Source organism: Adiantum capillus-veneris, chromosome 7 (assembly GCF_014529385.1).
Source record: "Adiantum capillus-veneris isolate H3 chromosome 7, ASM1452938v2, whole genome shotgun sequence".
Lineage (NCBI taxonomy): Eukaryota > Viridiplantae > Streptophyta > Polypodiopsida > Polypodiales > Pteridaceae > Adiantum > Adiantum capillus-veneris.
In genome coordinates, this window is record NC_140937.1 from 42,357,329 (window position 1) to 42,379,184 (window position 21,856).

Here is a 21,856-nt window from a genome sequence, read left to right on the forward strand (position 1 = left end):
TGTCTAAACTTGATAAAGAACGCCAATGTCACGTGCGCACTTCACTTGCGCCACGTGGACACGCTTCTGCCATAGTCTAGCATGAGTCTTAGCTTTGGACTGAGCCTGGCACCTATGTGAGCCTCTAGCAGGACATGCATGTCCAGGCCAGTCACACTTGCATACCCTCTCTTGCACAAGAACAATCATTTCATCATGCAGGCATTTTACCGCGCGAACCACCTCTTATGAGTCCTTTTATTAAAAGTGACTTTTGGAATTCTTTTTGTAAGTTTGTTGGAAAAGTAGGTAGGGCAAATTGCTAAAGTTCTATAAAAGAAACCCATTGGGCACTCTGTAGAAGTAGCAGAAGCAGGGACATAAGGAGGGCATCCAGCAGGCAGGGAGCACCTTAGCAGGAGCCCTAGCGTTTTCTCAAGAAGAAGAAGACCGAGATCAGCCTAGTGTTTTCAGTTTTCAGCAGACAACCCAACGTTTTCAGTTTTCAGCCTTGACGTTGTCATGGTCGACATCATCGTCGTCATCAACATCGTCATTGTCATCGCAGTCCCTATCTTGACGACGACACCTTCGTCATCGTCATTGCAGATCCCTATCTATTGTCATCGCAGTCCTGGACTTGACGATGACACCATTGTCGTCATCGTCAGAGTCACCATCGTGGTCGTCGTGGTCGCCATCATCGTTGTCGACATAGACCAGCAGTACCCGTCGTCGACATCATCGTCTTCGACAGAGACCCCGTCGTCGACATCACCGTCTTCGACACAGAACTGTCGTCGACATCATCGTCTTCGACACAGTACCGTCATCGACTTCACCGTCATCGACAAAGACCCTTAGTACCTCGTTGTCGACTTCATCATCTTCGACATAGACCTCGTCGTCGACCTCCCCGTCTTCGACATAGAACCCGTAGTACCCGTCGTTGGCATCATCGTCTTCGACATAGAACCTCAGTACCTAGTACCACTACACCAGTACCCCTTAGCATCAACATCTCAACATCCAGTCATTGTAGTAGCATTTGTGCAAGAATAAAGAAAGTACTTGCTCTGGCAACAGAGCAAGGGGGCCCTTGAGGGTTGGGACCCGACATCCTTGTGTCGTCTCTTTTCTCTCTCTCGTCATCTCTCTTTCGTTCAGTTCATTTCAGTTTAGTTCTTTCAAGTCAAGTAAAGTGTCCCTTGTGTTTGTTTGCGGAGTACTAGATCCGAGCAAGATCCTTATTCTCTTCCGCTGCACCTGACATTGGTATCAGAGCTCTGTGCGTGCTTTGGCTTCGCGAACTCAAGGGAAGAACCATCAAGAACCTAAAGAACAACCTCAAGAACCAAGAACCCCAAGGAACCCAAGAAGAACCATCGAGCCCAAGAACCCAAGGAACCTCTCCCAAATTTTTTTTCCCTGAAGAATCTTTGAGTCCCGACCATGGATTTACCAGATTCCATCTTCATTGCCATGTCTTTGAAAGAAGATAGACATCGGATACACGAGAACCCAGATCTTGAGTACCATGATCTCCTAGCTTTGTATGCGGATATGGAAGGAGTTGGAGACAAGATCCCTAACCTCTTCTGCATTCGCGCATCCATTTCCCTCATCATTGAACCTTTGGAAAGGACTCCGGAACCACACCACAGTCCATCAGCATCGGTAATGTTTTCACCACACTCAGTGTTCGGGGAACAACTCTTGCTACAGCAGATAGAGTCAGCACTATCTGGTATAGAACACAGGCTGATATTCGGCAATTGTAGTAAGGCTGGAGAATGACCCTTACACGCTGTTTGCATCGCCAACAGTACCACAGCACCTAGAGCACCCGCAGTACCATTAGACGCTGGTTTCGGAGGAATCTGCATTGGTTTGTGCATCCACGGCATCAGAAGCATTCATCAGTCAGCATCAGAAGTACAGAAAGAAGTTCGGCAGTTGTGCCTCACTTTTAACAGGGGGGGATGTCATGTGCGCACTTCATTTGTGCCACGTGGACACGCTTCTGCCATAGTCTAGCATGAGTCTTAGCTTAGGACTGAGCCTGGCGCCTTTATGAGCCTCTAGTAGGACATGGATGTCCAGGCCAGCCACACTTGCATACCCTCTCTTGCACAAGAACAATCATTTCATCATGCAGGCATTTTACCGTGCGAACCACCTCTTATAAGTTATTTTATTAAAAGTGACTTTTGGAATTCTTTTTGTTAGTTTGTTGGAAAAGTAGGTAGGGCAAATTGCTAAAGATCGCTTCTGCCATAGTCTAGCATGAGTCTTAGCTTAGGACTGAGCCTGGCGCCTTTATGAGCCTCTAGTAGGACATGGATGTCCAGGCCAGCCACACTTGCATACCCTCTCTTGCACAAGAACAGTCATTTCATCATACAGGCATTTTACCGTGCGAACCACCTCTTATAAGTCATTTTATTAAAAGTGACTTTTGGAATTCTTTTTGTTAGTTTGTTGGAAAAGTAGGTAGGGTAAATTGCTAAAGATCTGTAAAAGAAACCCATTGGGCACTCAATAGAAGCAGCAGAAGCAGGGACATAAGGAGGCAGTCACCCAGCAGGCAGGCAGCACCTCAGCAAGAGCCCTAGCGTTTTCTCAAGAAGAAAAGACCGAGATCAGCCTAGTGTTTTCAGTTTTCAGCCTTGACGCCGTCATTGTCGACATCGTCGTTGTCATGGACATCGTCATTGTCATCGCAGTCCCTATCTTGACGACGACACCTTCGTCATCGTCATCGCAGGTCCCTATCTTGACGACGGCACCACCTTCGTCATTGTCATCGCAGTCCCGGACTTGACGACGACACCATCGTCGTCATCGTCAGAGTCACCATCGTCGTCGTCGTCGACATCATCGTCGTCGACATAGACCAGCAGTACCCGTTGTCGGTATCATCGTCTTTGACATAGACCCCGTCATCGACATCACCATCTTCGACACAGAACTGTCGTCGACATCACCGTCTTCGACACAATACCGTCGTCGACTTCACCGTCATCGACATAGACCCTTAGTACCTCGTCGTCGACTTCATTATCTTCGACATAGACCTCGTCGTCGACCTCCCTGTCTTCGACATAGAACGCGCAGTACCCGTCGTTGGCATCATCGTCTTCGACATAGAACCTCAGTATCCCTTCAGTACCTCAGTACCCAGTACCACAACACCAATACCCCTTAGCATCGGCATCTCAACATCCAGTCATTGTAGTAGCATTTGTGTAAGAATAAAGAAAGTACTTGCTTTGGCAACAGAGCAAGGGGGCCCTTGAGGGTTGGGACCTAACATCCTTGTGTCGTCTCTTTTCTCTCTCTCATCATCTCTCTTTCGTTCACTTCAGTTCAGTTCAGTTCTTTCAAGTGAAGTAAAGTGTCCCTTGTGCTTGTTTGCGGAGTACTAGATCCGAGCAAAATCCTTATTCTCTTCCGCTGCACTTGACAGCCAAGATTTTCTCCACTCACGCCGATTGCTTCTCAGAGGGCCTACCAGGCGAGTTACCACCTGCTCTTCCTGAAGATTATACCATTGATCTGATACCTGGAAGCACACTACCGAGCTGGCCACCTTACCGTGTGAGCCGAGCACAGAATGAAGAGATTATGAACCAAGTGAAAGACCTCTTAGAAAAGGGTCTTGTACAGCTTAGTACTTCATCTTATTGCTCTCTAATGTTGTTGGTTTTAAAGAAAGACGGATCTTGGAGAATGTGCATTGGGATCCTTGTGCTTTAGCAGGATTGATTTGAAGCGTGGCTATCATCAGATCAGAATCGTGCCGGGAGACGTCTACAAGACAGCATTTCGGACGACTTTTGGGTTATTTGAGTTTTTAGTGATGCCTTTTGGCTTAACCAATGCTCTTGCAACATTTAACCGGATGATGGACAGGATTTTTCAAGAGTACAGGCTATTTGTTGGCACTTCATTTGACGATATCATTGTTTTCTCTAAGAATGAGGCAGAACATAGAGATCATTTGCTTCAGGTCTTTCAGGCATTACGAGATCACAAGTTAGTGATTAATGCAAAGAAAAGTGAAATTTTTCTACCAAAGATACAATTTGTGGGACACATTGTGTAAGCAGCCGGAGTGCAAATGGATCCGGCCAAGATAGAGACTATTCGTGATTGGGTCGATTTGAAGAATGTCCATGAAGTTAGAAGCTTCTTGGGACTGTGTTTGTACTACAGGCGGTTCATTCGAAAGTTTGCAGAGGTTGCTTCCCCTCTCCATATCTTGACACAAAAAGGAGTTCCTTTCTCTTGGGGACCCACAGAGGTGACTGCCTTTCAAACATTAACAAAGAAATTGACTACGGGACCAGTTTTGACTCTGCTGGACTTGCAGGAGTCTTTTGAAGTATATTGTGATGCTTGTGGTCGTAGTCTGGTGGTCGTAGTCTGGGTGCGGTCTTAATGCAAGAAGGCCATGTCATTGCTTACGAGAGCCGATTGTTCTCAAGGCAGGAAATGACAGCACAGATTTATGAGAAAGAGCTTTTGGCGGTTATCCATGCTCTTACTCGGTGGTGGAACTACCTACTCGGAGCGGATTTTACTGTCTTTACAGACCATCAGAGTTTGCGCTACTTCTTGTCACAGAAGCAGCTATCGGAAAAGCAGATGCGGTAGGCGAACATCTTGTCACAGTTTCACTTCCAGATTGTCCATGTTCAGGGACAGAAGAATGTGGTGGCATATGCTTTGTCTCGGAAGCCGTTGGTTATGGCTATTTCCGCGATACATCATAGGAGCTTCGAGGATATGGTCGACCAATATGCCACAAATACAGATTTTGCAGACGTTCTCACACGGATACGGGATGGGGAGACAATAGTGGGATATTCCATTCGGGATGGCTACTTGATGAGAAAAACCATGTTATGCGTTACATAGCCGTTGAGGGAAAAGGTTATGATTGAATGCCACTGTCCACCTTAGAAGGTCAAGTTTGACAGGCATAAGGTAGAGGGATTGTTACAGCCTTTACCCATACCCACCCGTCCCTGGAAAAGTATTGTGATGGATTTCATTTTTGATCTCCCGAGAACCCAAAGTGGTCACGATGGTATCTGGACTGTTATTGACAGATTTAGCAAATAGGCTCATTTCATTCCAGTAAAGAAAACAGTCAAGCCGGATCACTTAGCGAGACTGTTTGTGGCCCAGATCTTCAGATTACATGGCATGCTTGAGACGATTGTCTCCGACAAAGACCCCAGATTTACGAGTTTGTTTTGGAAGGCAATTTGGGAGAACATTGGCACGCGGTTGTAGTTCTCGTCATCGTTCCATCGGTAGAATGATGGGCAATCTGAGATTGCAAATTCAGTGGTTCTAGATTTATTGAAGTCTTATATCTATGATCAGAAGACTCAATGGGAAAAGTACTTACATTTGGTGGAATTTTCCTACAATAACACGATACACTCTTCGACGGGGAAGGCGCCATTTGAGATTGTTGAAGGTGCTGCGAAGGTTTCACCCTTCCTAAGCACGAAAGATAAGATTTTTGAAGCAGATGAGTATATGCGCGACTTAGATACGACTTTTGCCAAGGTCCGCGAGGCTTTCCAGAAATCTCAAGAACGACAGAAAAAGGTAGCGGATTGCCATCGTCGCGATTTGAAATTGAAGGAGGATGACTGGGTACTCTTACGTTTGGAGAAGGCACGCTTGAGAAAGAAAAAGGGAAAGGAGAGGCTTTTTCCAAAGCTTAGTATGAGATACTACGGACCTGTTCAGATCTCTGAAAAGATCAATGATGTCTCCTTCCGTCTGAAACTGCTTGACACTTGGAGGAGTCACAATGCATTTCATGTGAGTCTCTTGAAACCTTTCAAAGGTGATGGATGTGGCTGATGATGGGGAGCCCGATGAGCAACCTGAAGTGGAGGAAAACGAGGAGATCCTTGTTCCTGAACATATGTTGGCACATAAGGACACGGAATAAAGGTAAAGTCCGAAGGCGGTTCTTGGGTAAATTCAAGAATTACCCTGCATTGGATGCAAAGTGGATGGAGGAGGAGGACCTAGCAGATACTCCTCAGATTGTGAAACTTTACCTCAAAGTTTTTGGTTTAGCATAGTCTACTCCAAATGGAACCCATAATTCAGCTTGGCCGGAGATCTTGTGCAGTGGGATGCACAGGAGGGGAGTTACTCCGCTCCTTTGTCAACAGATGCCTTTAATTCTGAATACTAGAGTCACTGATATCTCTTTGAGCTTCAGGAATAGTGAGAGCTGATAGTATTCTGCTGTATGACTTTATGAAATGGAATTCCTGAATATGAAACTGATTTGTTCTTGACTTGTTTTTAAGTGTATGAACTGATAGACGAAATGACTGCAGCATTTTGGTCTAAATGATCTTGAATAGACATGGTTGCAATAGGGGGTTAGTCAATCGGGCATCGATGAGGTCCCGATTGGATCTAGATGCGATCGCTAGCTACATTGCCGATAAATCATGGTCTAAGATCCGAATGAATGTTGAATGTCTTGTGATGTGATTGTTGATGGATACATGTGCCCCCTCGTTTTGCGGCGCAAATCACGAGTAGCTTTTGCGTGAAAAGTTCGGCAGCTTTTTGGGCATGGCTTTTCTACGCATGTGAAAAGAAAGAGAGAACTGCTTTGTTTGCTTTATTTCCCTCTCAAGAGAGAGAGAGATTATGAGTGACAGAGAAAGCTTTTGCTTTAGCTTTTGATTTTCAGTTTTTGGAAAGCTTTTGTGGCTCTGCTTTTAGCAACCCTTGTACTCTTTAAATAAGTGGGTAGGCCACTCACAACTCAGAGCATTTGGACGCAGAGTTTGAATGTGAGCGCCTGCCTGCACTCTTGTACTTTGAACTCAGATTAATACAAAAAGAGATACCAAAAGGGGCGTCAGTCTTTGGGGCCAATATTTCTAGGCACGGAACTCCGCCGGGCTAGTGTTGAATAAATTGTGAACTGTGAACTGTTTTGAAGTGGTTATTTGGTGCTGTCGCGGTAGATTCTTGACTTGGAGTGCAAGTCTGTTACATCTACTCTAAGTGTCTGGACATGCACGGTCTGCGAACACACCCACAAAGGTGCCATGAAGTAGCTTGTTCACATGCACATAGGGTTAGATGTGCACGTGACACCAAATGACCGTGAAGTAGGGTGTCAGTGACGGAGAGGCAAGGGAAAACGGAAGGGATGCCGATGAAGCAAAGTCAAGGTGGTGTCCAAACCTGAAAACACAGCAAAGGGGAGCTCGAAACACCGCGAGAAGGCAGGGGTTTGAGCAAAACGCCAAGTGATGGAATCACCGGATGCCAAGATTGTAAGGTGAGGGCTGTAAATACACCAAAACAGGCTGAAAATCAGCAAGGGATAGGTCGGAGTATCGCCGGCACAGTCACGGGATTGGTCAGCTTCCGAGCGGGAAGACCAAGGGCAAGGAGCGGGGCTCCGACTGTCCAAGATCGGCAAGGAGGAAAGGCTGAAGTAGAGGTGAAACGCGGGTCAATCTGCTGGCATGATGGTTGGTGCAGTTCTTTGGTTCTTCGTCATCGGATATATAGTTGCTTAGTAGCCTCGGTTGTCCCTTTCCTTGGACTTCCATAGTAGCCTGGAGATTCTGGCATGTGGTATATGATCGGAGAGATAGATTTCCGACCCTTTCCTCGAGGATGGAGCACTTCAGAGTTGGGAAATGATCCGGATACCAATGTTTTATGTCTTTACCCTTAGTTTTGATGCATACTCTTGGAGCGCTTAGCAGCAAAACAATCTACAGATGCTGGTTGTGCAACTTGTGAGTCGGTTGGCCTGAGGAGATTCTTGATAGAGCTGGATTTACTATCAGCAGACAACATGATACTCCTCGGACGTGTTTCGGGGGTAGTGGCTGGATGGTATGGCCGACTTCCTTTCCAGAAGCTGAGAGGGGGTGTAGAGTTCAGGCGTCTCTCCGGATTCGTCCAATCAGTCCCAGTTTCTCCCAGGGACAGGTGTTAGGGAGTGAGCTGTTTTGTGGATGTGCCCGGTCAGTGTGAGGTAGGTTTTTGTTGTCGGGTTGTGTCTAGCCAAGTTTAGCATTGGGTTTTGGCTTGGTTCCATGGCCATTTGTGCTCCTACAGGCTTGTCATATTTTCCCTGAAACCGGCCTGTTCAATCCAAAAAGGGCGCTAGACTTTACTTCAAACCTTGATTTAGCTTTCACCCATTATTAGTCGTCTATTCTACCTGTACTTTCAAGACACAACACGGGGGAAAGGGATACAGGCTGCTAGAATGCACCTGTATGAGAAGACCGACACCAGATTGGCCCCTAACTTAGGCGCCCCTTTCGGTATTTCTTTATTGCTTAAAAGAGGGAATAAACGCTGTGGTTCCCTACAAGCTGCCCCGCACAAACTTGGCTGAATTTCAATTGTTCCGGCTCGATTTCGGCAGCATAACTGTACTAGGACCCTTCATAGTCAGTATTCCCACGCATTGAATGACTTTCCCGATGCATACGGGCACTTTGCAAAACCTGGCGAGAATTTGCAGCACGCTGAATTCTCTGTTTTCAGCCCCGAAAATGCACCAGATCACATGTACAACGGTCCCCTCGTGTCCCCGAACCTCCTGAGGGGATTAGGGACCGTTTAGGGCCAAAACCCTAAACCTGCAAAAATACACAGCAGGCTGTAATTTACTGTTTCAGGCTCCGTTTCGCGTGCCGGTCGCATCCGTAGCAAGCCCTCGAGCTCCCGCACCTGTAAGGCTACTTGCCCTTTGAATCGGACGAGATTTCTGGCATGAAACCTCTCCAAATTCACGTGTACCTGCGGGGGATTAGCCGCTAGCTAATCGAGTACCTGTGCAAGAGGCTCTTGCCTCGGCAATCGTGCATGAACCCACACAACTGTACATTGGTCAAATGAAAAGCCCACTAGAGGGGCATAACATACTGCCATAGAGGAGAGAGAGGGCAATGCGTAGCGTGCAGGGCATCACTCCTGGCACCGCACTGTACATAGGAGGGAAAGCAAGCGCTCCATAGCTCTTAACTTGTGACAGGAAACTTGAAAATGAGCTCACAGCTGAAAATCACGCTTTTGCCTTCTCTATAAGTAGTAAACTGGCCTCAGAGTGTCAAGTGTCACTCATTTGTGCATTTTCCTGCTTTAGACCCTTGGGTCTAAAAATATCTCACTTGCAGCCTCTGTTGACTTGGCCACAGAGTAACAAAATGATCCCCATGTCAAACTGCACGTAATGACGCGAAGACATTTTCAGGTCCCAAAATAGCAGTTCCCTAAATCTTAGGAGATGCTGCCATTGTATCTTTCTAGGTCATCCGACCCCCTTTGTACACTGCAGCCACACCCAAAACTGAAATGTAGCTTCTGTAGCAAAGGATTCCACTTTGGCTAGTCAATGACCCCACTTTGGCTAACCATTGTCTTTGTCCAACCTTAGTGCTCTCTTGCCCTCAGGCCTGGACTCCCTCTGGACAGTTCCACACTAGCTATGCAATGCAGGGCAGTTAGATTTCCCGAGGGGTGTTTCCAAAAAGTGAAGGTAAATAAATAATAAGAAAGAAATCAACAAAAAGGATAGATAGTAGGCACACGCTGGTGACATACCCCCCTGTTGAAATCTCAAACGTCCTCGTTTGCATCTATGTCGTACATGCTCACCGTCACACTGATGTATTCAACACCTGTCGACACATCTACGACACATACATGCTCATTGTCAACCGTGGTGTATTCAACACCTCGTCGACACATGTATTGCCTGCATGTGAACCCTGTCCCAATGACACAGTGGTAGCTTCGCACTTTGCCATTGCTTTCAGTCACTAACTTTTTAATGACAAAATGGTAGCTACACATTTTGCCACCGTCCTATAGTACACGTTGGATCCCGTAACACTTTCGAGCATACCCAAACCGACACTTTAAGACTGTAGTTACACATGTACTCTTTAATAGAAGCAATTACTGTATTCTTGACAAACTGACAAGAAATACTCACTTCTATAGCACTAAGCACACTTTTGGACATTCCATAAGAGCAATTGCCAAACTGACAATCTGTATAGCTCTAACATTCATGTAACAGGTATTTCATTTGAGCTCACTTTAAATACCATGTACATCATTTCTTTCAGAAGCCATTGTCACAATGACAATCCATGTAGCTTTGAAACTCAAGGGGTCAAGGTAGGTTGCAAATCGAAGGCTTTAAGGTAAAGTGATAACACAGTTGGTGACTCTGCAAGTTCACCTTCTTCCATCTACTTAGCATCCATTGGTGGATAGGTTCTGAACTTTACCAAGTAACGCCTAGCAACCTTGCCTTTCACTTTTCTTTCTTTATGCGCCAAAATCTGTTCCGGGACCAAGATCTCGTCAAGTTCCTCGACTTCCGGCTGATCTTCAGCTGGCATATCCTCTGGCACATCACCCACATAGGGTCTGAGAAGACTCACATGAAACGCATTGTGAATCTTCCAAATGTCAGGCAATTTTAGCCTATATGCAACATCACTGATTATGTCGTATACTTGAAAAGGCCCATAGTAACGCATGCTGAGCTTTGGAAATAGTGTTTCCTTGCCCTTCATCTTCTTTAACCTTGCCTTTTCAAAGCGTAAAAGCACCCAATCACCAAGTGAAAATACCACTTCACGACGGTGACGATCAGCTGCTTTCTTTTGGTTTGCCTGAGTCTTTTTTAAGGCCACTTTGACCTTCTTATACATTTCATCCATGTCTTGAACATACTTATCTGCTTTAAATATCTTGTCCTTTGTATGCAGTATGGGAGGAACTTTCTTGCCACCTTCAACTATCTCAAAAGGTGCCTTGCCACTTGATGAATGCACTGTATTATTGTATGCATACTCCACGAATGGCAAATACTGCTCCCACTTTGTTTTATGCTCTGACACGTAGCACTTTAGCAGATCTAGGACAGTAGAATTTGCCTCTTCTGACTGCCCATCTGTTTGAGGATGAAATGACGAAGAGAATTTGAGCGTTGTGCCCATATTCTCAAACAAGCCTCTCGAGAATAAACTTGTCATGCGTGGATCACGGTCTCTAACAATCGACTTTGGCATGCCATGATACTTGAAAATATTGCTCATAAACAAGCGTGCCATCAGATCTGGCTTTATCTTCTTCCTGACAGGAATAAAACGAGCCTGCTTGCTGAATCTGCAAATGATGGTCCAAATACTATCGTTTCCTGTCTGCGTTCTCGGAAGATCAAAGATAAAATCTATTGCAATACTTTCCCATGGTTTATTTGGAATAGGTAGTGGTTGCAATAACCCTGGTGCCTTTTGCCTGTCAAACTTGACCTTTTGGCAAATTAGGCATTCTCGCACAAAGGCATCCACATCCCTTCTCAATGTAGGCCAATAGAAGAATGTCTCAACTGCTTTAACTGTAGCATCGATACCACGATGCCGTGCATACGGTGGGGCATGACTCTCTTCCATAACTTTACGTCGCAATGGTTTTGTGACACACAATCTGCCATGCATCATCATGAACCTATCTTTGAGAAGATAGTGTTGATGACGTTGTCCATCCATTAACTGCTCGAAGACCCTTGCAAAGTCTTCATCATTTTCATACTGTTCCCTCATATCATCAAGTGCATGATGATAAGGAATCGACACATCTGAAATTTGTGGCTTCCTTGACAAGGCATTAGCCACAACGTTCTTCTGGCCTTCCACATGCACAATCTGAAAGTGGAACATGGACAAGATATTTGCCCATCGCATATGCTTCTCAGATAACTTTGCCTGTGTCAAGAACTACCGCAAGGTCTGATGGTCCGTTTGGACAACAAAGTTTGCACCTAGCAGGTAGTGTTTCCAACTTAAGAGCGCATGAATCACAGCCAGTAACTCTTTCTCATAGACCTGCATGGTCATCTCTGGCCCTTGCAAGATTCTACTCTCATAGGCTACTACCCTGCCATCTTGCATTAGCACTGCACCAATGCTACTACCACAGGCGCCACACTGGACCACAAATGACTTCCTAAGATCTGGAAACACAATGACTGGATCTGAAGTCATGTTTTCCTTTAAGAGATTAAAAGCTGAAATCTCTTTCTGTGTCCATCTAAAGGTGACTGCCTTCTTTTGAAGAGCATGTAAAGGTGAAGCAATCTCAGCGAAATTTCGGATAAACCTTCTGTAATAGGAGCATAGTCCCAAGAAACTTCGGACATCGTGCACCGTCTTCAAATCTGGCCATGACTTGATCGCTTCAACTCTAGCAGGATCCATTTTGACACCATCCTTTGAGACAATGTGTCCGAGAAAATGAATCTCTTCCAGAAAAAAATCACTTTTCTTTGCATTGATGAGCAACCTATGACTGCGTAGCTCTTTGAACACAATGGCCAAGTGATGCCTATGCTCCTCCTCATTCTTTGAGTAGACTATCATGTCATCAAAGAATGTACCAACAAACTGCTGGTGTGGACGGAAAATTTTGTCCATCATCCTATTGAACGTAGCAGGAGCATTTGTGAGACCAAAGGGCATCACTAAAAATTCGTAAAGGCCAAACGTCGTTCTAAAAGCAGTCTTGTGCTCATCCTCTGATCTAATGTGGATCTGATGGTACCCACTCTTTACATCTATCCTACTAAACGCAGCTGCTGCTCGTAATTTGTCTAGAATATCATCAATTCTAGGTATAGGGAACCTTTTCTTGATGGTATTCTTGTTCAGTGCCCGGTAGTCGATGCACATACGCCATGAGCCATCCTTTTTCTGCACCAACACCATTGGAGAACATAATGGAGATGAACTGGGCTGAATCAGCCCCTTGTCTAACAACTCCTGTACTTGGCCCATTATCTCTTTCTGCTTAGCCGCACTAACCTTGTACGGAGGCTTATTTGGTGGGCTATTGCCTGGCACCAAATGTATCGCATGGTCCTCGGGTCTCTCTGGCGGTAATTGGGATGGTAATGTTTGATTCATCACAATTTGACACTTCACGTGCAAAAACCACGTACGTAGAAAGATGCTTTTTCATTACAGAAGTAATAGCAGAAGCTGATACAGTCGGAATAGACTCCCCTGTAAGCTTTACATCCAGAATGTGAGTCTTTCCCCTGCTCTGTACAGTGATCTTTTTGTTGTAGGCATCCATGATTCCCTGTATACAAAACAACCAAGGAATACCTAGCAACACATCACATCCATCCAATGGCATGATGTAAAATTCTTCAGCATCTACATAGGACTGGATACGTAGGCGCAACTTTCCAATGATGGGTGTCACAGCCTCTGTATGGCCAGGACATGCCAAACTTGCCTCTGCTGTATACCCCATCTCTTCAGGTCTGATTCCCAACTTTGAAGCCAATTCTGGGGAAATGAAGTTGGCTTTGGCACCTGGATCAAAGAAGATAAGCACTGTTTGATCCCTGACCTTTCCCCATGCTCTGCAAAGCTCACTTGCATCTGAATTTGGCTTGTCGCCCACCATATCTGGCACTAAACGAGCCATGGGCTTCTTTCCTTTCCTGTCCTCCTTGTCTTCAGAATCAGCTGGCCTTTTCTTTGTAGGACAATTGTAAGCAATGTGGCCACGCTGCTCACAGATGAAGCATTTGTTCTCTGACCTCAGGACCTTCTTTTGCTCTTCTGACTTGTGAGGAAAACGTCTTTTCCATTTCTTCGCTGGTCCCTTTTCTGATTCAGTCGAAGCTTTGCCTTTCCCTGCGTTGGCTGGCTCCTGAGTCCCTTTTGGAGCCTGCTTGGGAACATACTTCTTCGCTGAATTTTTCTTGGCTGATCCTTCCTTGACGCCAGTATTGAATTCACAATCTTCTCCCTTGAGCAAACCATTGCCATTGTTTGCTACCTCGATGAGCTGCGTCAAAGTAGTGACGTTAGTCTTCGTACAGTACTTTCTCAATCCTTTGGGTAGGCCACAACAGTATTTTTCAATCTGTTCTGTCAATGGCACAAACCTATAGGAAGTTACTGGAGGTAGAGCTTTCCAAAACTTCCGATTGAAGTCATCCAGATTCTTGCAAGTAGCAGCATTAAGCTGGTGCCATTCTGTCATGACATCTGCTTCAAAGTCATCAGATAACCATGCTAATGCAAAAATCTGCTTGAAGTAAATCCATGTGGACGGAGCTTGCCCTTGAAGCAATAAAGTTGTCCACCATTGTCCCGCATTCCCTGTCAAGAACGTGGCTGCCTTGCAGACCTTTGAAGCCTCTGTAAAGTTTCCTCCTGCATAGGCCTTGTCAAACTATTGGAGGAATGAGAGAGCCTTCTTCCTGTCATCAAACCCTGTAAAGGTCGTGAATGTCACACCTTTGCCACCTTCTTTGTACGGAGTTGGCTTCTCCAACGGCGTTAAGTTGTCATATGGAAGTGACTGAAACATGGGAACACTGTTAGGGTTCATCTGTGTTCCTTGGCCGCTATTAAGTTGACTTGGAGATGCCATATTTGGCTGTTGATTTGTAATTCCAGCCATACCAAAATTTGCCTGTGGAATCCCAAATTGGCCTTGAGTGCTTTGAAACCCTGGTAGCATGCCCGTGACACCATACATGGGGTTAGGCATCATCGTTTGAGCACCCCCGAACACTGTTCCTGGCTTGTGAAACTGATTTCAAGGTGCATGACCAGCCATGCTCTGGAATGCCGATCCACCTCCAAAATAGCCAGGGTGTACTGGAGGTGGTGGGAAGACCTGTTGCATAGCTTGTAGGTTGTTTCCCTGCCCATTAGAACCAGCTATAGGCTGTTGAAAGGTGGCGGGCTGAACTGGTACAGCTTGAAAGACTGGCGTCTCAGCCACCTGTTCTTGTACCTTAGTCACAGGTTGTGGAGACTGCATGTTCTCCGTCAAGTGTACAGGTGTTTCCATTGACTGTGCAGTATGAATCACCTGTGCTTGAGCCTTAACAGGCTTCTGAATATGATCCAGTGACCCAACTTGCTGAGACGAAAGAGGAGGTTGGAGAAAGGCTAAGAACCTCGGGTTCTGCATTACTTGTGTGAACATAGCCACAACAGTAGCCAACTGGGTCCTGAATATATCATCATCCGTCTGTGGCGGTCTTGAAGACTCACCCACTTCATGTGTCTTTTGACCCTGTGAAGAGGAAACCTCTTCAGTCACATCATCTGGTTTGTCAGCCATAATTGCAATTCCCTGTGTCTGGTCTATGATCCCCTGTGTCTTCAAGCCCAACCTGACCAAGGCTCACTTCTATGGGAAAAAGTGATTTAATCCCGGGTTGTTCAATCCAAAAAGGGTGGTAGTCTTTACTTCAAAGCTTGATTTAGCTTTCACCCATTATTAGTTCTCTATTCTACCTGTACTTTCAAGACACAACACGGGGGAAAGGGATACAGGCTGCAAGAATGCACCTGTATGAGAAGACCGACACCAGATTGGCCCCTAGCTTAGGCGCCCCTTTTGGTATTTCTTTATTGCTTAAAAGAGGGAATAAACGCTGTGGTTCCCTGCAAGCTGCCCCGCACAAACTTGGTTGAATTTCAACTGTTCCGGCCCGATTTCGGCATCATAACTGTACTAGGACCCTTCATAGTCAGTATTCCCACGCATTGAATGACTTTCCCGATGCATACGGGCACTTTGCAAAACCTGGCGAGAATCTGCAGCACGCTGAATTCTCTGTTTTCAGCCCCGAAAATGCGCCAGATCACCTGTACAACGGTCCCCTCGCGTCTCCGAACCTCCCGGGGGTATTAGGGACCGTTTAGGGCCAAAACCCTAAACCTGCAAAAATACACAGCAGGCTGTAATTTACTGTTTCGGGCTCCGTTTCGCGTGCCGGTCGCATCCGTATTAAGTCCTCGAGCTCCCGCACCTGTAGGGCTACTTGCCCTTTGAATCGGACGAGATTTCTGGCGTGAAACCTCTCGGAATTCACCTGTACCTGCGGGGGATTAGCCGTTAGCTAATCCAGTACCTATGCAAGAGGCTCTTGCCTCGGCAATCGCGCATAAACCCACACAACTGTACATTGGTCAAATGAAAAGCCCACTAGAGGGGCATAACATACTGCCATAGAGGAGAGAGAGGGCAGTGCGTAGTGTGCAGGGCATCACTCCTGGCACCGCACTGTACATAGGAGGGAAAGCAAGCACTCCATAGCTCTTAACCTGTGACAGGAAACTTGAAAATGAGCTCACAGCTGAAAATCACGTTTTTGCCTTCTCTATAGGTAGTAAACTGGCCTCAGAGTGCCAAGTGTCACTCATTTGTGCATTTTCCTGCTTTAGACCCTCGGGTCTAAAAATATCTCACCAACCACAGAGTAACAAAATGATCCCCATGTCAAACTGCACGTAATGACGCGAAGACATTTTCAGGTCCCAAAATAGCAGTTCCCTAAATTTTAGGAGATGTTGCCATTGTATATTTCTAGGTCATCCGACCCCCTTTGTACACTGCAGCCACACCCAAAACTGAAATGTAGCCTCTGTAGCAAAGGATTCCACTTTGGCTAGTCAATGACCCCACTTTGGCTAACCATAGTCTTTGTCCAACCTTAGTGCTCTCTTGCCCTCAGGCCTGAAACTCCCTCTCGACAGTTCCACACTAGCTATGCAATGCAGGGCAGTTAGATTTCCCGAGGGGTGTTTCCAAAAAGTGAAGGTAAATAAATAATAGGAAAGAAATCAACAAAAAGGATAGATAGTAGTCACACGCTGGTGACATTCCCCCCTGAGCACTATGGTCAGCTGCTGCCCTCTCCTATTATTCTCCTATTTTCTCCCTTTTTTCCAAGGTTGTGGAGGTACAAGGCTGGGTTGGGCAGGTTGATGTATGGCCTATATAGGCTTGGGGAAGGTCACCTCTTACAGCATAGCAGTATAGCCGAGAGGGGGTCCCCTCCCTTGGGTGCCCCGAGGGGGCTTGGCGTAGACGTAGGGCAGCCAGCGTTTTGCTGCAGATCAGCAAGCGTTTTGGCTTGGAGCAGCCCAGCGTTTTTGCTCAACAGTGCCCGAACGTTTTTGATGGGCAGCAGATGTAGCGCTCGCAGATCATCTCTACGGAGCAGTACCACCTCAGGGCAGCCTTTCATAGCCCTTGTGACCATGCAGTGGCAGGTTTCCTCGACCGAGATCTAGATCTAGGCGGGAGGAGATGCACCAAATCTATGCTCTCAAAGCATGTTGGAGGTGATGCACATGTTGAGACCATGACAATGGCCTTGGAGCAGTTGGCAGTGTCAGTAGCAGTCGCAATTGTGTTCCTCGGGTCTACCCATAGGGCATGTTAGTTCTATGTTGGGCCACCCTTGGTTAGTTGTATTAGCAGATTGTTATTAGGATGGAGAGCCTCTCTCTCTCTCTCTCTCTCTCTCTCTCTCTCTGAGATGTCCTCTCTCATTCTACCTCAGTGATCTCTCTTCTCCATAGATGTGCCTTGTTCACGTATTTGGTATTGCAGGTGTTCTAGACATAGTTACAGGGGACGGAGGGAATGGAGCGGCCCTAACGGTCGAAACCGGGCTGGGCGGATGGGGACGGAGGGGAATGGTCGGAAATTCATCTGACCGGCGGGGTCGCAAGCTGTCGTACCGGGGACGGACAGGGACGGCCGGGATCGGACAGAAAATTCAAAATTGAAAAAAAGGACCGTTTTTAACGGTTGCTTGTAGCCAACGTTCAGTTTTTTGGGGGCCTTTGGCCCTTGGGAGGCTATAAAAGCACCCTTGGGCCTCATCTTCTCTCAAGCCTCTTCTCTCTACACCGTATGGTGACCAGTCCACTGTCTACTCTCTAGTCTCTACACTCTACGCCGTCTACGGTTTTCCTACAACTTACAAGCGCTCAGGCTCTACCCTTGAGTCTCTCGAGTCTCTACCCACTCTCTCCCTCTTCTATCCTCTCAACTTCGAAGCTCTCCTCTACTCTCTCTCTACACAAGCTCTCCTCTAAGCTCTTAGCTCTATTCTCTCTCCACCATCATGTCATCTCAAGCTAACTCCACTTCTCAAGGCGGCTCTTCTCGAAGGAGGCCCGCCGTGCAAACATGGTCGTGGTGGGATGAAGTCGACTCTACCATGCGTGGTAAAGGTGGTGGTGCAAGACTATGGACGTGCAAGTTATGCCCGTACAAGAGAACGGGTGGTGCAAACAAAGTGTGAGCCCATCTTCTTCATGAACCCGGTCACGAGGTGAAGTTTTGCCCTTGGGAGATATAACAATTACATAGTGCGAGGCATCACACCTGTGTCAAAAACATGCTGCAGTCTAAATAGCATCACGGGACTAAGAATATCCCAAAAATGCAGGAAAAACTGCCGCGTCAAACCATCCTCTCCAGCACAAGAACCACCATCAATACCAACCATTGCATCACACATCTTCTGTATAAAGAAAGGAACTAGTAAACCGTCACACATATCCTCAGTGACCACAGGCTGAACATGAGACCATACCACCTGTCTCGCAAGCAAAATAGCATCAGTCATCTGCTCTGCAGTAAACAAAATCAGATGCTATCTCATTTGGATCTGAATGACTGTGGAATCAGGCAAAGGCTTGAATAGAGGTCCCAATGGGGCGCTCCCGAAAATGTGCGAAAAATTCCTCATGCATCGTATCAGCCTTGGATGCCATCCATTTTTTCTTGTTAGTCTTCCGTTGTGTTTCATGTGCTTAGACGTCTTCATTGCAAGTTCAGTGTCATGTGTCATATGCATACCTTGTATTGGGTTTTTACCCTGTTTCCACCAATGCTTGTTTCTTTTAATTGAGTTGATGTGATGCTGGGTGGTTTTTAGGAAATTTATTAGCTTTTTTCTATTCTACAAAAATTACTACCATGCTTAACTTTGCTGCCTTTATTCTTAGGAATCAGGATCATTACGAGGTTTTGCGAAGACTTGGTCGAGGAAGGTATAGTGAGGTTTTTGAGGGTATGAACATCGTCAATCACCAATCATGTACAATAAAAATCCTAAAGCCAATCAAGAAGAGAAAGGTGCTCCATTTCTATAGCAGAAGTTTTTGTTTCAATTGGTGTTCAATGCGTGTGCTTTGATTCTTTCCTTGCTGTAATTAACTGAACAAAACTTGCCCCTATTGCTTTGTTATTTCATCACTAAGTCATCATATTCAAATGGTTTTACCAAAATAATTTTGCAAAGGATGTTATGATATTAAGGAAAATAATCCTTAAAATTTGTTTTATATAAATAATGTTTCTTTGATAAAGTATTTTTGAAGGGAAGAATGATCGGAAAACTCTTTCCTTGGTTGCAAAGGATGTTATGATATTAAGAAAAAATTTCTTTAAAATTTGTTTATAAAAATAATGTTTCTTTAATAAAGTATTTTTGAAGGGAAGAATGCCTTTCCTCGGCAACAAATAAAGTGTTTAATTTTCTCTTTATCTGTTTTCGTGCGTCCCTTGCTTTTGTATATTTGTGAGTGTTTTAGCCCCTCTTATAATTTGGAAGTTCAGACATCTCTGACCGTACGAAGGTTATATATTGGGAGAACTCTGCCTATTATGTTGCCGGAAGGGTATAAAAGCCACATTAGTCTTTGAAGAGAGATTTCTCTGCTAATTAGCTCTTGTTCATAGGATTAATGCACTAAAGGTGTCATGACTACATTTAGTAGCTGTCATGGTTCACAAACTTTGTGGAATAATGCGTGCACAACTAATTGCTATCAGATATCAATTGTGAAGGTAAGACGTTTCTCATGTCAAAGCAACTAAGTAACCACATTTGTCATAGTCTCGTAGTCAGGCAACTTTTTTTTGCAAGCAAAAAGATTGTCGGATGGGGTGCATGTTGACATGGCATCTGCCGCAGCACTAGCAGACCTGGACACTAAGGAAAGGCAAAAAAAGTAATCATAAATAATGACATTGCTCGGAGAAGCTCTCACTAGCATGTGTGCCTTTTGCTCGCCCACACACACACACACACGCGCGCGCGCACAATACCAGAACTAGTACCCACCTCTTCTTGCAGATACTCTAGCCCTAACCTAGCCTTTCCGTCTGCATGGTTTTTTTTAAGAGTTCCTTGCCTTTTGCAAACTACTTGTCTATCTGGTGCAGAGGAATTGAAATGGTAAAGATCTAGGTTTTACACTTCCACAATATCCTTTGCTTTCTTTCCCTGCATTAGTGATTCCTTTTAGCTTGAAGGATGGTTCCTTTTACCTTTCCTAGAAGAGAGGGAATGAGAGAGTGCAGTAGAGATGTGCACACACACACACACACACACACACACACACACACACACACACACACACACACACACACACACACACACACACACACACAGAGAGAGAGAGAGAGAGAGAGAGAGAGAGAGAGAGAGAGAGAGAGAGAGAGAGAGAGAGAGAGAGAGAGAGAGAGACCCGATGGGGTCCCAACGAACCCTCTCTTGCGTAAATCAAATGTACACACATCTGATACCTCAACCGACTTGAATGGTGAATGTCGCCGCGGTAACTCCTCAAGATGAGGCACCTCGAAGGCTGATTTGATGCACCTTTGGATCCTTCTCGATGTGCGATTGCGGATAGCCACCAAGGGGTAGATCTAGGGCTGAATTGCGCTCCCGATTTGAGAGGTCTGAAGGGCTGAAAACCCATATCTTGATGATGTCGATGATGGCCAATAATGGAGCAGTCGATGCCGGTGAGGGAATGGTCGAAGGGAGGTTTGATGGGCTGTTGCAATACCGGACTGCAACGGGGATGGCTAGCGAATGCAGATCTGGGCGGATCTGGCCAGGGAAGGGCCGTAAGCTGAGATTGCTAGGGCTGATCTACAAAACTGGGTAGCGCTAGGCCTAATTTGCTGATGCAAGGCCAAACGCTAGGGCTGAATGCTGCCGCAAGGAAAACGCCAGACTTTTTTGAGCAAAAACGCTAGCTATTGTATCGGATCTGGAAAACGGTGGGGTTGCTCTGCTCCTTTTGCTAGCGCTAGGCATTCTGATTGGAAACGGTAGGTCCTTGGCTCCCTTTATAGTTGAGATTTGCAGGTTTAAAATCTGCTAAGGGCTAGGTAGGGCAAACTGTGCGCCAACTCAACAAATTAAATCATTGAATGATTTTATTTTATAAGTTTTTGACCAGGGCTAAGCTTTGGGTGAACTTGTCGCACATCTGTTGATCTGGGAATCTGATTGACACGGGAAATGGCTAGTTGGATTTCTCTAACCTAAAACTATATGCATGTCATGCCAGATGCCCACCATAGCGTAATAACATCTGTCAAAACGCGTGTACAAACCATTCATGCAAGAGGGTTCCAAAATTGGAAAATCTAATCTAATGGACACATCCACACACGTAGGTCCTACAAACAGGCTCACAAAATTGCCGGTACCAATCCTCGTAGGATTCTAGACACTCCTATCTAGGAAAAAGGGGAAAATTGGTAAAGTTATGGCATCTCAAGTGAGCTGCTCAATGTGATCCCAATGTATATTTTGGCTTGTAGGTATTTATTTCACGTATTTGTCAAAGTTTGAGTAGGGCAATTCACTTAGGTGGGTATGTATGTGGCCCATTTGCTACATTGTATAAGTATCATCAGTTATTCATTGCCAAGGTTGGTTGGTTTAGGAGACTCTCTCTCTCTCTCTCTCTCTCTCTCTCTCTCTCTCGTGCATTCACCCCTTGGTCTCTACGCTTCTGCGTCAACGACTTTGACATTGTATCAAAGCCTTGGTGGAGCAAGGCGAATTGTTGAGAAGACGCGTGGAAGAACCCGTGGAGATCCTCTCACCCTTGCCGGCGACGCCGATCTTCTCCTACTTAACACCCAATGTTTTAAAACGCTGCCGAATCGGGGCTCTTGG

General features: G+C 45.7%; 1 protein-coding gene across 1 annotated transcript in view; it reads left to right on the forward strand.

Moving 5' to 3' along the window:
* LOC147453742 (casein kinase II subunit alpha-like) overlaps window positions 1-21,856 on the forward strand; it is a 110,146-nt gene that overhangs the window by 62,461 nt on the left and 25,829 nt on the right. The window contains exon 2 of the mRNA XM_086515839.1: window positions 18,876-19,005. Within this exon, the coding sequence (XP_086371965.1) occupies window positions 18,876-19,005 (130 nt within the window). The remainder of the gene's footprint in view (window positions 1-18,875; window positions 19,006-21,856) is intronic.